We start from the raw sequence: 17337 nt of genomic DNA on the forward strand, positions 1-17337 counted from the left end.
TCGGCAGCCGGCCCGTCCCAGCAGCTCTGTATTGTGCACGCTCTCTGTCCTCCCTGAGTGGGGAGGAGAGAGAAGAGGGTGGGTGGCATCCAGAACTACAGCGCTGCATGGCAGGAGCCTCTGTGTGGGGCCTCCATGGTCTGGGTCCCACTGGGACAGGCCAGCCAGACCTGTGGGTGGGGCAGCCTGCCCCTCCATACTTCCTGTGACCCCCTGGGCATAAAGAGCACCCACTCATACCTGGGTTCCATCACTCTGGGGTGCCTGATCCGCCTTTAGTCCTCTTGGGGAGGGAAGAGGATGTGAAGGTTACCATCCCTCCCAGGCCATAGTGCCAAACTCTGTTTTCTCCTGCTCAGGCTGCAAACCATCAAAATATTCATAGTATCTAGTGGATGTCAAATTTGAAAATTAGATGAAGTCCCCAGGTGGCAGCCTATGGAGTGGGTAGCCAGAGACAAGTCTCTTACCTTCTCTGAACCTGTTTCCTTGTCTGAACACAGGGGCAGCTGGGAATAGCTCTTGAGTGCTTGTTAGGGTGAACTTTGGATCTGTTGCATGAGCAACACTACCCATCCTCATGGCCAAAGACAGGTGAGTTCCCTCCAAGCAGAAAGCAACATCCCCCTCTGTCCAGGGCGCTTCACATTCAGGGCATGCAGAGGACAGAGAAAACACACTTGTATTGTTTGTGATCATGTCCAGATACTTGCAACAACAACAACAACAACAAAAAAAGGACCAGCAGTGACCACAATTGACCCCAGACTGAGCCAGCCCATTACCGGGGAAAGGGAGAGGTCCTTGAATCCTGTGATCAAGCCCCTCGGGTGTCCCTACTGATTCCATTTGGCTTTCTTCCTTAACTGCAAGCCAGAAAGAAGGGCAGATCTCTTTTCCTCCAAGGCAGAGTGTTAGAAGCATTATCTTAGTAGGCCAACGTCCTGGAAAAGAGACAGACTGGCAATGATGGAGCAACTAAAGCGAAAGACAGCAGCCTAGAAGCTCCTGGCTGGCTCCTCTGACCTGTTTGATGTTGACTCAAAAGACATGGAATTCATTGGCAAATCTGCTTCCTCCTCCTCCTCTTACCTTTGGAGGAAAGATCGGTTCCTGGTTGGCTGGGGCAGTGTCATTGATACAGCTGGTGTCATCGTTACCTTCCACTAACAGATCACTCGACACCTGCTGGGCCAGGCAGGGCCAGGCCTGGGCATTGCCCGCAGAGCTGGAGGCTTTGACTCTTCCATCATCTGAGAGCCCAGGGGAGGCCACGACCCAGCCTCTTGGGGACCCAACAGAAGGACTAGACTGTTCCAGGCGCCGGATTGCCATTGCAGGTCTTGGCTGCCTCTTTCCTTCCAGCTGCCTGATCCCTGTTGTTGTCTCAAGCAGAGGAGATGAGTTCGTCGTCAGCTGGGAGCTGTGGCAGAGTGACAATGCTGCATGGAGAAGGGGCTCTGGGAGTGGCTGTGGCATGAGGAGCCCGGGGTGAGGAGTGGCCTGGGGTGTCCTGCTGGCGTGCGCATCCCAGGCGCCGCCATGCTTCAGCAGATCCTGCATGACATGTACATCGACCCCGAGCTCCTCGCTGAGCTCAGCGATGTGCAGAAGCACATCCTCTTCTACAAAATGCGCGAGGAGCAGCTGAGACGCTGGAGGGAGCGTGAGGCTTGGGAGGCCCTGGCCCAGGTCGAGGGCCTCAGGCCCCCCAAGGTCAAGCGAGGTAGGTGGCTGGGAGTAACCAAAGGCCTGAGCCCTGGCCTCCTGGGAGATGGAAAAGTTGATAATATCAGGCTGCGTTCTTTAAAATGTGTACTGATGTGATGAGGGTCAGGGGCTTGAAACCCTTGTTCTGTGAGCATCCTATCCCATTAGCCTGGGCGTCTATCTTTTATACAGGGCTCCAAGGCTGCACAGGGGACTGCCTGGGGACCCTGACGGCACGGACAGAGGGCAGGGTGCAACGAAGACACTCTGTTCCTCCCTCCCTTGCGAGTGCGGCTCAGTGGCTCCAGCACGGTGCCCCGTGGCCCTCCTCCCTCTCCTGTGAGAGGATGCTTTGGGTTGTGCTGGGGCCCCACTGGGCCTCTGGACCTGCATTAAGCGTGAGCAGCCCCAAAAGTAGTAGCAACTGCAGATGAGAAGCAAGGGTTCCACCCACATTTCAGGTAGTTACCATGCAGTGATGTGCCAGTCACGGCTATGGACTGGGGCGCCTGTGAGCGAGGGCACATCTGAAGCAGGCAGGCTGCTGAGTTATGCGGTACTCGAGACCCTGCTGGGGAGGGCACTGTATATGGGTGCTGCACTTTACCATTCACAAAACCTGTTTGTCTTCTCTCTCATTGGCTGCCCACAACAGCCCTCCTCTTAGCCTCTATACTGTTGGCCAGAGTGAGGTGTAGACTTGATCAGTTTGCAAGTTTTCAGTCTAGGATAAGGTTCTGCCTCTCGATAGACATACAGGCCCCTGGGTGACCTGGCTCCCTCTCTTCATTCCAGGCTCACCATTAGCCCCTGCCATGTTCTGCAGGCCGCACCTGCATCCATCTGGCCATCTTGCTGTAGCCTCTCTCTTTACACACATGATTCTTCTCTTGAGGAATGTTCTCCTGCTTTTATCCTCCTGGCAGACTCCTGCCTCTTGCAGTCTTTCGGGGGTGCTCCTGGCACAGGAAGTACTTGCTCCTTGGTGACTGCTTGGACCCATCCCTGCCCTAGCATTTGGCACACTGTCAGTGTCTGTGATCCTCTGCTTGCCTGGTTCTCCCAGGGGACTCAAAGCTCCGGGAGTGAGATCATTCTCCATCCTGTCTTCCACCCTCGGGTCTAACACAGAGTTGTCATAGAGTATGAAATCCCCGTTTTGAGCAAGATGTGGTAGGACCCCAGGGAGGCAAAGCTGTGACTTGGCTGCCTGTGGCTCGTGCCAAGGCTGGGATTGCACTGGCAGCTTCATCACTGCTGGTGAAAAAGACAGGCCACCTTCCTGCCCCACCCCCAGAGCCCTGGGGCCGCATGTCATCGATACCGTGACTCTTCTGGGAGGAAGACAGATGCCTAAAATTTTAACTACAAAAATATTTTTACTACGATTTGTCACACGTTGACATCTACATTTTCATGCATAAATTATACATTAAGCTCATTTGGGTTTCTGGTGCAGAAGACTCTTTTCCAGATAGTTAATTTTCTGATTTATAAAGAATGGAGATGAGGAGGAGTGTGTGTATTGCAGGTCAGGATCCTGCTCAGATCGCAGCTCTTTTCTGCAGTCCCAGAGCTGTCTGGGAAGACCTGGGGGAAGCCCAGGGTGCAGGCTCAGCCCCAGAGGCTGAAGAGCTTCTTAGTATGGGTCTGGGTGCACATTGTCTGCTTCTCGTCCTGGAATCTTGATAAAGGGTTGCAACAAACATCCCACCTGTCCGAGACCTTTAATATTTACCATGTGCTTGCCCTCACTGAATGCCCCCATAGTCCTGTCACCCAGTCTCAGATGAGGAAGCCACAGCCCAATCCTCCAAAGTCACCTAGCTGCTAAGAATGGAGTTCTGTGACTTTGACCTTGGTCCAGTGACTGATGTTTTTCTATTCACTCACTTCTGAACTCAGTGCTTCAATTTAATGGATGATCTGTGCGTGTATTCATTTGTTCATTCATTCATACCTTTAGCCAGCATCGCTAAGCTCTGATCTTGGTGAACTGGACAGAGCTTCAGCTCTTGAATCGATGGGTAAACAGATCAGATCCAAGACAGCATGCCAACTGGAGTGTCAGGAGTGAGGCTTGGGAAAGAAGCAGCCACGGGGTGGCTCAGGGCAGGGTGTGTGGGCACAGGCTCTATCAGCTGGATCTTTTCCTTCCTTTCACAGACACTTCCTTCCCAGCTGGTGCCTCCCTCCCTCCAGTCTGTCCTGAAAGAAGCACCTGCTGCACCCTGTTGTACGTGCCAGACTCTTGGGATCCCTGAGCACAGCTTAGTTCCCATCAGCCTGGAATGACCACGAACCTCCTCCTGGCCATTGATCCCCCAATCCCATTGGTCCCTGGAGAACTCCATCCCACCCTCTCTCTTCTGAGGACACTTCTCAGCTCCTAGCAGGCCTGACCTCGCTGTCCCTAGGACTCAGGCAGGGCAAGGTGCGTCCTGACCCCGAGAACGTCTCAGCTTTCCAGTTGTGCCCGCAGAGGGTAGGGATAAACACTGGTGATATGGATTATTCCAGTTTACAGAAACTCAGTGGTTGTTCTGGTCCTGGGAGGGTCCCCAGAAGTGAGCTGGGCTGAAAGAGGATGGTCATGGCTGGGCGCATCTCACTCCCCTGATCATGCAGGTGTGTCTTTTTGGTTTAGCTTTGTACTTCGCTGAGACACTTCTGGTGTTCTGCCCTGTTGTAGAAGGTACAGACCCTTAGTCTATGTTGTTTTCCTATTTCCCATCATATTTGCTAGTTTTTCACGTTTCTGGCAAAATTGATGTCTGATGGAAAATTGTGTTGTTTGTTGAGACTCTGGGAAGGCGTGTTACATTACATTCTGCTAGATTCACGCCACGGCCATCAAGCATGATGACTGCAGCTCCTCACATGTGATGTGGGTTCTTGCAGCCTTCACAACCTCCTGGCCCTTTCTGGGTTTTCTTGGGGCTGGAGCTGTGTGTCACCTGGAACACTGGACGCAGGACACATGTGTTCCTCCTGCTGCGGTGACCCAGGAAGCCTCTCCACCTGGTCTTGCTGGTTCTGGCCACGATCGGCAGTCCCTGTCAGTGTTAAATTGGTTTCTCCGTGACCATCTCCTTATCTGTCTGGACATCCTCTTCCTGGGGTCCAGACCTCTTCCCCCGCTCTCCTTCCTGCTCTCTCCTTTCATGTGGCTGACATTGGCTACAGTGCAAACCAGACCTGCAGTCTCACGGAAGTGCCTTATTCTCACCCACCCAGCCAGCCTCATGCCTGCCCCTCAGTCCAGCCTATGGGAGACTATAGGTCCGGCTGTCCAGCCCCTACTGCTTCCGTTCCCCAAGGGTCAAGAGGCAGCTCCCACCTGTTAGGCCCACCTCTCTCTGTCCTCCCATCCTATGCCACTCCTACAAGCAGCCCTGACCTGGGGCTAGAGGGAGACACCCAATCCAGCATCCCGTCTCAGCTCTCAGCCATTCCCACTGCGCATCTGCCCTGGACTTGGTGCCCAGGTGGGCCTGGTCCATGCTCTAATGAAACCTGTGGGACACAGTCTTTCTCCCTGGACATCCACCTTGTCTCTGTTTCCTGGGAACCTTCCAGTAACCATGGCAACCTCACCTGCTTGGCCTAGACCCTCCTAGCCTCAGTGTGTTCCCTTTCCGGGCGTGGGAACCTGTACTAGCCTGCAGACATTCCCAATGCATCCATCTTCTCAGTGGTCCCCCTGTTTCAGGCTCATGCCCTGTGACCTTTCTCTGCAGAGTAGCCAAAGTGCCCTTTCAACACACTAAGCTCAGGGACCTCCCTGCCCCAGTGGCTTCCATTGCACTCAAAGGAACACAAATGCTTCTTGAGGGCCTCTACCCATTCTCCAACCCAGTTTCTCCCTCTTTGGTGTCCCTCTGTGTGGAATGCTCTTTTCCCAAATCCTCATGAGCCTGGGTTCTCCCCTCTGTTCATTTCTCAGTTAAATGTTGAGCTCTTCACTGACTCTTTGCCCTTAAGGAGCCCCACCCTTGTCTTTATTATAACATCCAGCCTGACTTCCCTCAAAGCACTTTACCTCATCTGAAAGTATCATTTTTCTTTTTTTTTTTTTTTTTTTTGTGGTAAAATATACACAACATAACAGAGAAGGCAATGGCACCCCACTCCAGTACTCTTGCCTGGAAAATCCCATGGATAGAGGAGCCTGGTGGGCTGCAGTCCATGGGGTTGCTAAGAGTGGGACTCGACTGAGCGACTTTCCTTTCACTTTTCACTTGCATGCATTGGAGAAGGAAATGGCAACCCACTCCAGTGTTCTTGCCTGGAGAATCCCAGGGATGGGGGAGCCTGGTGGGCTGCTGTCTATGGGGTCACACAGAATCAGACACGATTGACGCAACTTAGCAGCAGCAGCAGCATACACAACATAAAGGTTACTATTTTAACCATTTTAAAGTGTGCAGTTCAGTGACGTTTAGAATATTGTGCAACCACCACCCGCATCATGTACATCACCCCAGAAGGAAAGCCCATATCCATTACTCGGTCATTCCCCATCCTTCCCTCCCACAGCCCCTGGCAAGCACCGATCTGCTTTCTGTCCCTGTGAATCTGCCTTGGAGGTTATTGTCTTCTTTTTCCCTCACATGTGTTTGCTTGTGTACAGTCTGTCTCCTCCATTAGCCTGCATGTGCCGTGTCAGCATGGCTGGGGCTGTGCCGTGTCCATCCTAGCAAGTGAAGAAAACCTGAGGATTGTGGTTGGGGCCAGCTGTGGGCGGGGAGCAGCTGAGACCCTGGTGTGCTTGGTGTGTCAGAGGGGCTTGACTGAGGAGACAGGTATTAAATGATTTCTCTTTTGAGTAGAAGGCTGTGAGCTGTGGGATTCCCAGGTGACTCAGTGATAAATCTGCCTGCCACGCAGGAGACATGGGCTTGATCCCTGGGTTGGGAAGATCCCCTGGAGAAGGAAATGGCAAACCATTCCAGGATTCTTGCCTAGGAAATCCCATGGACAGAGGAGCCTGGTGGGCTATAGTCTGCGGGGTCACACAGAGTCGGACATGACTGAGCAACTGAGCACGCATGCGCACATGACTGAGCGACTGAGCACGCACGTGCACGGTGTGAGCTGTGCAGTGTGACCTCTCCCCTGCTACTGCTGCTGCTAAGCCACTTCAGTCGTGTCCGACTCTGTGCAACCGCAGAGACGGCAGCCCACCAGACTTACCCGTCCCTAAGATTCTCCAGGCAAGAACACTGGAGTGGGTTGCCATTTCCTTCTTCAATGCATGAAAGTGAAAAGTGCAAGTGAAGTCGCTCAGTCGTGTCCGACTCTAGCGACCCCATGGACTGCAGTCTACCAGGCTTCTCCGTCCATGGGATTTTCCAGGCAAGAGTACTGGAGTGGGGTGCCATTGCCTTCTCTGGACCTCTCCCCTAGACGTTGAAAATCTTCAGTAAAAGTCTAACAGTCTCAGTATACTTGTGTTTTGTGATATATATTGTAGAAGCTGAACTATAGTCTGTAATATATGAAAAGTGTTAGTCACTCGGTCGTGTCTGACTCTTTGTGACCCTGTGGATGGTAGCCCATCAGGCTCCTCCGTTCCTGTAATTCTCCAGGCAAGAATACTGGAGAGAGTAGCCATTCCCTTCCCCGGGGACCTTCCCCACGGAGGGACTGAACCCGTCTCCAGCACTGCCTGAGGATCCTTTACCACCTGAGCCGCCAAGTGGTGGGAATTCTGTCACCTTTTCACTCGTACTTACAACTCATTTCCTTCTCATTTCTTTTTTTTTAACATACAATTCACCATTTTATTTTTAAAATTCCTTTTAGGCTTTTACATTTTGGGTCTATGATCCATTTGAGTTAATCTTTGTATGTGGTGCAAGATGTGACCAGTTGTTGCTGTAATTTTGCATAGAGGTATTCAAGTTTTCCAGCCGGGTTGGTTGCTCTGTACCGCATACCTTGTGGGACCTTAGCTCACCAACCAGGGATCAAACCCACACCCCTTGCATTGGAAGGCGGAGTCTTAACCACTGGACGCTGGGTAAGCCCTTCCTTCTCATTTCTCGTTTTAGGGTTTTGACTTCGATTTTTAGGTTGACTGACTCTGCTTTTTTCCTTTGCATCTGCCTAGTGTTCATTTCCTTGTATCTTTTCTTTCCCCCTCCTTTGATACTACCGTTTTATTTTAAGGGACTCGACTGAAAAGTGTATATTAAATAGGGTATATTCGTTTAAAGCTTTAAAAATATATACTTGAACCCATTTTATCTTTATCAGGAATGAAACGTTATAGATTGAAGATGAGAAACAAGGGTATTTTAATATCCCTCTCCATGGTTTTGTTGGTATAATCAAGAATTTTGGATTGATTTTGTTTAGTTATCTTTGAAGACTTATTTTTTATGCCAATAGCGGTTTTATAATCAAGTCATAACACTAATTACTTGGACACTAACTCCACTTTGTACTGCTAGTTCTCCACATTTTTTCCTCTGAGGGGAAAGTGATAAATATTTTATCCCCTCTCTGTGCCCTCTTGTACAAATGATTTGGCCAACCCAGCAGCATACCATTCATTGTTTGGATTCTCACCACATCATGCAGAAGTTATTAAACATCAAGGAAAATCCGTATTTGAAGCTGTCTCCTGTCCCATCCCTGTTCTTGCTGTCATATGCAGCGGGCATGCTGATTTTCTTCAACTCCCTTTTTAAATTTCTCTATTAGTTCCAACAGTTTTCCAGTAGCTCCACTTAGAGGACAGTGAGTATGTAGGAACGCTGGGAAATCAAGGGCATGGAAGCCCTGGATTTGGGGACTGTAACTCTTTGGGGTGTCACTCTGCTTCCCCTCATCTGGGATGAGGCAGGGGCTTTCTGGGTGGCGGTGAGGCTGAAGTGCGCAAAGTTCTCACGCTGGCTCTGGCCGGGGGCCTCTGCAGCCCCCTGGCTCTCTCCCTGTCCTGGCCTTCCCTGAGCCCAGTGCCAGGGTTCTGACCGAGGCAGCTCTGTCAGAGCCCTCGGCTCCCTGTCTCCAGCATTTGCAGAAGCTGCAAAACTACAGACTCACCAGGTAGGCAGTGGGAGGAGCCAGGCAGAAGCTGCTGTGAGAGGATGTGGGGGCATGGCCTTAATCGCTTCTGGTGCCCAGCAGGTGTGGGTGTCCCCAGGGGTGAGGGTGCAGTCTTGTTGAATGTGGACAGAGGTCAGCCTTAGACAGAGCCCTTAACTGTCAGCTCTGAGCGTCCTGGATATGGCAGACAACTGAAGGTATGGCCTTGTCCCACTGAAGGTTTTAGGGAAGGGGGCCTGAAGGAGCCCTCCATTCCTCCTGGAATGGAGGCTCAGGTTCTGGAGGCTAAGGAGGAAGGCCCAGGACTGCAGGAAGAATGAGGCCTCAGAGTAGCTGCTTTCTCTGGAATGAAGATGAACTCACCTAGATGGAATGTCTCACCCATCCTGGGCCCATGAAGTGCCTGTTTATCTCACCCCCTTAGGGACCTGAGGTTGGGTCCTTTGTGTTTCAAGAAATCTAAGATGGGCAATTGAAGAGTTACAGCCCCCAAATCCAGGGTTTCCAAGCCCCTGATTCCCCAATGTTCCTACAAACTCATTGCCCTTTAAGTGGATCTACTGAAAAACTGTCGAACCTAACAGAGAAATCTAAAAAGGGAGTTGAAGAAAATCAGCACGCCCACCTTAGATTCATGAAATCTAAGATGCTGGAGCTTGAAAGACACACTATTTTTATATACTGCTAAGAAAGCTGTAAGTGAAACCATGATACACCATTGTTTATAAGACACATCCTTATTTCAGAAACTTTTAAGATGTGTGTCGTCAAATTAACAAAATAGGTTATTATCTCTGTTTGAATTGAGGTAGAGTTAGAATCCAGGTCCAGGTTTGTTGGGGCTCCAGGTCACCACACTTGAGTGCACAGCATCTTCCTCCTTCTCACAGCTACTCTTATGATGAAAAAACATATTCCAGGTGACTAAAGACCAATGCAGAAAAAACAAAAACAAAATTCTAGAAGTAATCGAGGAAAAAATGAGAGCATATTGGGGAGAGTGAAGGCTTTCTTAAAATAAGACACAACAAGAAAAATAAGGAAAATAAAGATAAATATGACTAAATTTTTAAAATCTTTATAAAAGGTACCAAACTGAGTTTAAAAAGAAAAACAGGAGAGATAAACGAGAGGAAAATATTTGCAACATTTATAACAGGCAAAGGACTTGTATCCAGAGATGAAAGAAACTTCCCCAGTCAGCAAAAGAAAAATAGTAGAAAAATGGAGGAAAGATATGAACAAGCCATTCACAAGAGTGAAATTTCAAATCCACAATGACCATGAGGAAAGGTCTTCAGCCTCACTAGTAAAGTATGTCATTGCCAATTAAAACAATAATACTGGCAAAAGTTAAAGAAGTTTAATAGTAGTAATGTTGACGGGGATCCTCCTACAAGGCTGCTGCTGCTGCTGCTAAGTCGCTTTAGTCGTGTCTGACTATGTGCGACCGCATGCACGGCTGCCCACCAGGCTTCCTCGTCCTTGGGATTCTCCAGGCAAGAATACTGGAGTGGGTTGCCATTTCCTTCTCCAATGCATGAAAGTGAAAAGGGAAAGTGAAGTCACTCAGTCGTGTCCGACTCTTAGCGACCCCATGGACTGCAGCCTACCAGGCTCCTCCGCCATGGAATTTTCCAGGCAAGAGTACTGGAGTGGGGTGCCATTGCCTTCTCCACCTACAAGGCTAAGGAAGGACATATAAAGAGGGAGAGAGTTTCTGCAAGTACTCGAAGAGCTTGGCCCACAAGGATGGGATTCTCCTGCCCGCCTACCCCTCACCATTTTCCTGGATGCTGCCAAGAGCCCATGGGCTGTATATTTTTCTCTAGTTAAAAAAATTTTTTTTGGAGTGTAGATGATTTACAGTGCTGTGTTAATTTCAGGTGTACAGCAAAGTGAATCAGTTATGCACACACATATATCCACTTTTTTTTAAAGATTCTTTTCCCATACAGGGCATTACAGAGTGTTGAGTAGAGTTCCCTGTGCTATACAATAGACCCTTATTAGTTATCCATTTTATATATAGTAATGTGTATATGTCAATTCCAGTCTCCCAGTTTACCCCACCCCCTCTTTCTTCCCTGGTAACTGTAAGTTTATTTCCTGCAGCCCAGGGACTGATTTAACAGATGGAGTTTTGCTCTACTCTGGCTTCTCCTGCCTGTTGCAGGACCCCAGCTGGGCATGCCAGGCTGAGCTGCTCGGGTTGTATTTTCTCCTCTTGCTTGAGAGGTGTTCATGCCTGCCACCTCCCTTCTTCCCTGTCCACCTCACTGCCTCCTCTTCCACCTGGAGGTCAGCAGGGGCAGTTCCTGAGAAAGGCCACCACCTGGTTATCTCGTGACTCCCTGTAACCTGACGCCAGGTCTCAACTCTCCTTGGTGGAGTCATGCTGAAGTAGCAGGTTGCAGGCAGCTGCCGGCTCCTCTCTTATCTCTCGGAGTGCCTAGTAGCATCACTGCTTTCCAGGTTTTCTCACATTAAAAACTAGCAAAGCTTCCTAGGATTCTCTCATTTGAAACCAGATTTTGCATTTAGCTTTGGGGTTTAAATTCTTCAGGTGCATTTCCACACCTGTTTCCTGCCTGTCCTTTCAAAATGACATGATTTGGGGCCTCAGGGAGCATTTATTTTTATCTTATCATCGCATGGATATGCTTATTATCTGGCCACCATGGTTGGGTTCCCTATACATTCCATAAATGATTTCAAACGTTTAAAACTTGTTGTTTATTTTATAATGGCTGAGAATGTAGTCTATCCAGGTGAGTGCTCTGTGTGCACTCGAAAGAAAGTGTTCCATTATAGCGTGGACTGTTCCTTAGATGTTGGTTAGGTTAAGTTTGTTCATATCTTGTTTAGACTTCTGTACCTTAACTAATTTTTAAAATTACCTTGTCAAATAATTACCAGGAGAGTTTTTCTTGTTGTTGTTGTCCAGAACAGCTTTTTGAGACATAATTCATAAACCATACAAGTCACTAGTACCCTCCAGGCCCCTCGCTCCCTGCTCCAGCCTTTAGTAACCACTAATCTTCTTTAGGGGCTTCCCAGGTGGTGCTAGTGGTAAAGAACTTGGCTGCCAATGCAGGAGATATAAGAGACACAGGTCCGATCCCTAGGTTGGGAAGATCCCCTGGAGGAGGGCATGGCAACCCACTCCAATATTCTTGCCTGGAGAATCCCATGGATACAGGAGCCTGGCGGGCTACAGTCTATAGGGCTGCAAAGAGTCAGACACGACTGAAGCGACTTAGCATGCAGTCTTCTTTAGGTCTCTGGATTTCCCTATTCTGGACTTTCATATGGATGGAATAATATAATATGTGGACTTTTGTGACTGGCTTCTTGCACTTAGCATAATGTTTTCAAGGTCCATCCACAATGTAGCATATATCTGTATGTCATTCTTTTTATGGCTGAATAAGGTTCCATTATATGAATGTATCACATTTTGTTTATCCATTTATCTCTTAAAGGATATTTGGGTTTTCACTTTTGACTATTATGAATAATGCTTCTGTAAACACTCATGTGCAAGTTTCTGTGTGGATGTATGTTTTCATTTCTCGTGGGTGTGTAGCTATGAGTAGGATTGCCAGATCTTCTGATAACTTTATGTTTAATAACTTGGGGGAAAAAAAAAAACTTGGGGAATTGGTAGATTGTTTTCCAAAACAGTTGCACCATTTTAATGTTCCACAAGCAGTGGGTAAGAGCTCCAATTTCTCCACACCCTCATCACTACTCGTTATTATTTATCTTTTTGGTTAAATCCATCCTTGGAGGTGTGAAGTGTTGTGTCATTCTGGTTTTGATTTGTATTTTCCTGATGAGTAAAGATGTTGAACATCTTTTCTTGTGCCTTTTGGACATCTGTATATCTTCTTTAGAGAAATGTCTAGATCCTTTGCCCATTTTTTGACTGAATTGTCCTTTTATTATTGAGCTGTAAGAATTTTTATGTACTCCAGACACAAGTTCTTTATCAGATATATGATCTGCAAATATTTACTCCCACTCTTTGAGCTGCCCTTTTACTTTCTTGATGGCATCCTTTGAAACACAAAAGTTTTAAGTATCAAATTTTGATGACATCCAAATTGTATATATGTTTTTTGTTGTTTATGTGTTTGGTGTCATATCTAAGAAACCATTGTCTAATTTAAGATTATGAAGATTTATGCCTATAGCTATATTTTCAAATTTGTTAATACAGAATAGTATATGATATTCTCTTTTATTTATTTATTTAGTTTTGTCTGTGCTGGGTCTTTGTTGCTGCATGCCAGCTTTCTCTAGTTGGAGAGAGTGAGGGCTCCTCTTTGTTGTGGTTGGCAGGCTCTCGATGTGGTGGTTTCTCTTTTTGCAGAGCACAGGCTCCAGGGTGTGTAGGCTTCAGTCACTGTGGTCCAGGGGCTTAATTGCTCCATGGCATGCGGAATCTTCTGGGTCAGGGATCAAACCCATGTCCCCCGCGTTGGCAGGCGAATTCTCATTCACTGTACCACCAGGGAAGTCCTTGATACTCTCTTTTAATCAGTTCATGTTTTACACTCTCTTTTTTATTCCTAATTCCATATATATATTATATATACACACGTAATGTATATAAACATATATATTTATATATAACATATATATGTTTATATATATGTTTTAACTTAATTTAAGCATGCTGGGTGGTTTCCTATCATATTAAATTTTTTCAAAGAACAAATGTTTGGTTGTATTTATAATATATATGTCGTATATTCACTAATATTAGTTTTTTCTTTGGTAATTATTTTCTCTTTTTATTTTCTTTTATTAATGTCTTAGATTGAGAACTTAGTTTATTCATGTCTCATCTTTTTTTTTAAAAGAAAGCCTTAAAAATTTCTCACTGTAAAATATTTAAACATAGACAAAAATAATAAGTAGTGTAATATGTACTTATGGACCCATATTACTAACGGTTAACATGGTGCCTTCTTTGTTTAAAAACAAATTCTTTATTTGGCTGTGCCGGGTCTTAGTTGCAGCATGTGACATAAATTTAGTTCCCTGAACAGGAGTCAAACCTGACCTTCTACACTGGGAGTGCAGAGTCTTAGCTGCAGGACCACTAGGGAAGTCCTACCTTCTTTGCTTTCATTAAAGTGTGAAGTACACTTTACTATCTTTCTAAAATTTCACTCCTCATCACTCTCCCGATATGCAAGCCTATTATAAATACAAAATGTATCATCCTTATATATTTTCTGTACTTTAATATATATTTTGTGAGCAGTATGTTGCTTAATCATTATATGAATGACATTATACTATATGCAGTCTGAATTTAATTTATTGGTTCTGCATTTTTTAAAGAGATATGTCTGTGTTGTTCAAACCTATTTATTTTTCTTGCTATGGAGTACTGCATTATAAAAACATACCAAAATGTATTTATCTGTTTTCCTTTACTGGTCATTTATGTTGTTTCTGATTTTTAATATTTTGGACAGTGTTTCCATGAACCTTCTATTTCAGGTTTTTCTGGGCACATGTGTACTTGGAAGTGCTTTGTAATAATGTGTAGCATGTTTAACGTTACTAAATATTTGCCGAATATCATCAAAATGATTGTATTGGTACCTTCTACCATCAGCAATTTATAAGAATTATTGTTGTTCTATATCCTTTCCAACAAGCAGACTTTTCCATCAGACATTTTTATTCTTTCCAGTCTTGTAGGAGTGAAATGGTTGTATTTTTTCATCATCATACACTCACAGTAAAGTTGATGGTGGTTTCACTCCTTGATGAAACAGTAAACCTTATTATTTTATTGTGTGACAAACTGGAAGGCTACATAAACCATTTCTGCTGCATACTGAAGGATGATGGCTGTCCTGAGGAAAAGCAGGATGTGATTTTTTGAGTTATGTGCTGAACTAGCCTCCTTTTTCATGGAATGCCATTTTTATTTGAAAGAAGACTGACAAATGATGTCTTTTTTCAAACTTGGATATTTGAAAATTAATAAGATGACTCTGTCACATCAAAGAAAACAACTGATAAAATTTAAGGCAGTGATAAAATTCCAGCTTTCAAGCAAAAATTAGAATTTTTGGAAAACTTATATCAGCCACAATGAGCTTATTGGATTTCCAATACGTAGAAGCTTTTCTTTGAGGTTTGAAGTGATATTAACAGATGTGATTTTATGATATTGTAAAATAAAATGGGTCCACATTTGGAAGATCTGCTCGACTCCATGGACCAGTATTTTCCAAAGGAACAATGAGAAAAGTTGCTAAATCACGCATGAGTGAAAGATCCTTTCAAAGTGCAACATAAACCAATGGATTTTAATTTTATTTTACTTAGAAATTTTAATTTTTAATTTTGTGGTAACCTTAGACTTACAGAAGAGTTGCAAAGTTGTTCAGAGAATTTCCCTTATACTCTGCATCTAGCTCCCACTAATGGTTACATCTTATGTCACCATGATACATTGACCGAAACTAGGAGATTAACATGACCTATGAATTTTAATAGGACAAAGTACAATAAATTCACTGATATTGTTTCAGGTTTCACATCACAACAAACATTTAAGAAACTACCACTTTAGTTTTGGTGTGGTATAATAAAAGATTATCTATAATATCTGAAAAGGCATGGATTTTTCTCTTTTCTTCTCTTTCCTATTATATATCTGTGTGAAGTCAATTTTTTTCATATGCTTCAACTAAAATTATGTATTACAGCAGAGTCCAGCTGCTTTCTATTAAGCTGGACATTCAAAGGATTTGCAAAAATGGAAAATGAAGCCACTCTCCCAATTAAATATTTTTTATTTTAGAATATATAGCTATTTTTTATAAAAGTGCTGTATATGTTATTATGTAATGGATTTGCTATTATTTTATCTTTTTTTGATCATGCCCTGCAGCATGTGGGATCTTAGTTCCTGACCAGGGATTGAATCCCTGCTTCCTGCAGTGGAAGCACAGAGTTTTAACCACTGGACACTAAGGGAGTCCTGATATGTTATTATTTTAAATAAATATATATTACAATTTTCTGTTTTAATTTTGAATATGGTAAATATTGATAGGTATAATCCACATAAACAAAAATTCTTTGAGATGCTCAATATTTTTAAAGAATATAAAGGGGTCTTGAGAGCAAGTTATTTGACAATAGTTGCTTGAAATGATACATAGTATGTAAAGAGTTGACTTTTCTACAATGCGTCTAGACTGCTGCTGCTGCTGCTAAGTCGCTTCAGTCGTGTCCGACTCTGTGCGACCCCATAGATGGCAGCCCACCAGGCTCCCCAGTCCCTGGGATTCTCCAGGCAAGAACACTGGAGTGGGTTGCCATTTCCTTCTCTAATGCATGAAAGTGAAAATTGAAAGTGAAGTCACTCAGTCGTGTCCGACTCTTAGCAACCCCATGGACTGCAGCCCACCAGGCTCCTCCATCCATGGGATTTTCCAGGCAAAAGTACTGGAGTGGGGTGCCATTGACTAGTACTATCTATATACCATTCTTAGAGAACTGAGAAAAAAATCACCATTCAAATTATGTTTTCTAGGGCTTATTTCTCTCACAGGACTCTAGTAAAGAAAGATTGTTCTAGACATTAATAAGTTAATACATGTAAAATATGTTGCACCATGAATAGCATATAAGCCTTCAGTAGATGTTAACTGTTACTATTGCTTTTATTAATTGGTGGAGTTCTTTGACAGTTGTGCATACTCAAGTATCTTCTCTCAGTTGGTTGCTGATTTTTAATTGTCTTTGTGGTATTTTTTTGTGTGAGAAAATTTTAAGCTTTAATCTGTATTCAAATACATCAACGTTGTCTCTTATATTCTTTTTATGTGTCATAGAAGAAATTCTTTCCTTCCCCAGAGTAATCATGATATGCTTTTATATTTTCCTCTAAAGGTTTCTAAGTGTTCCTTTTCACAGACTCATGAAATCACCTTTGTCAAGGTCATTGGTGACCTCCATGTTGTTGAATCCAGCGGTCAATTCGGTCTTCATCCTGTTGACCCATCAGTAGCCTTTGACACAGTTGACCTCTCTTTAATCCCCGAAATGCTTTCTCCCCTTGGTTTCTGTGACACTGGGCTCTTTTTGTTGTTCTCCTGCCTCACAGGCTTCTTTGTCCTCATCTCCTTGGGGGTCCTTCTCCTGTCTACATGTTGGAATGTGAGGGACTTCTGTCCTTCCACCTCTTCTAGTTCCTTCCTATACTCTTTATCTGCTCTCATCTAGGCTTACGGCTTTAAATATCTATACAGTGATGGCTATAAAGAATTATATTTTAGTTCTAGTCTCTCCTCTGAACTCTTTTATTCGATTTCCTGTAGGATGTCTAATAGACATCTCAAACTTAACTTGGCCCAAACAGAAGTGTTGATTTATCCAAGCTATTTCTTTCATGTTATTCCTTTCAGTAACACCACCTTTCATTCCATTACTTAAGTGGAAACATTGGAGGTTTCTCGTTCTCTTTCACAACTCATATCCCAAATTTAAGCAAATATTGCTCTTTCCTCCAGAATATATTTTAAATCT

The 17337-nt window shown here is 44.9% G+C and overlaps 1 protein-coding gene across 2 annotated transcripts in view; it reads left to right on the plus strand.

Annotated features, from left to right (window-relative positions):
- Window positions 1–105: 105 nt before the first annotated feature.
- The window catches only part of SH2D4B (SH2 domain containing 4B), an 84648-nt gene continuing 67416 nt past the window's right edge, over window positions 106–17337 (plus strand). Inside the window, exon 1 of one of the 2 annotated variants that reach the window (XM_006064758.4) lies at window positions 106–1740. In XM_006064758.4, the coding sequence (XP_006064820.4) occupies window positions 1447–1740 (294 nt within the window). In that variant the 5' untranslated portion in view covers window positions 106–1446. The remainder of the gene's footprint in view (window positions 1741–17337) is intronic. The other variant, XM_006064757.4, reaches the window with a different exon arrangement.

The sequence above is a fragment of the Bubalus bubalis genome, chromosome 4 (assembly GCF_019923935.1).
Source record: "Bubalus bubalis isolate 160015118507 breed Murrah chromosome 4, NDDB_SH_1, whole genome shotgun sequence".
Lineage (NCBI taxonomy): Eukaryota > Metazoa > Chordata > Mammalia > Artiodactyla > Bovidae > Bubalus > Bubalus bubalis.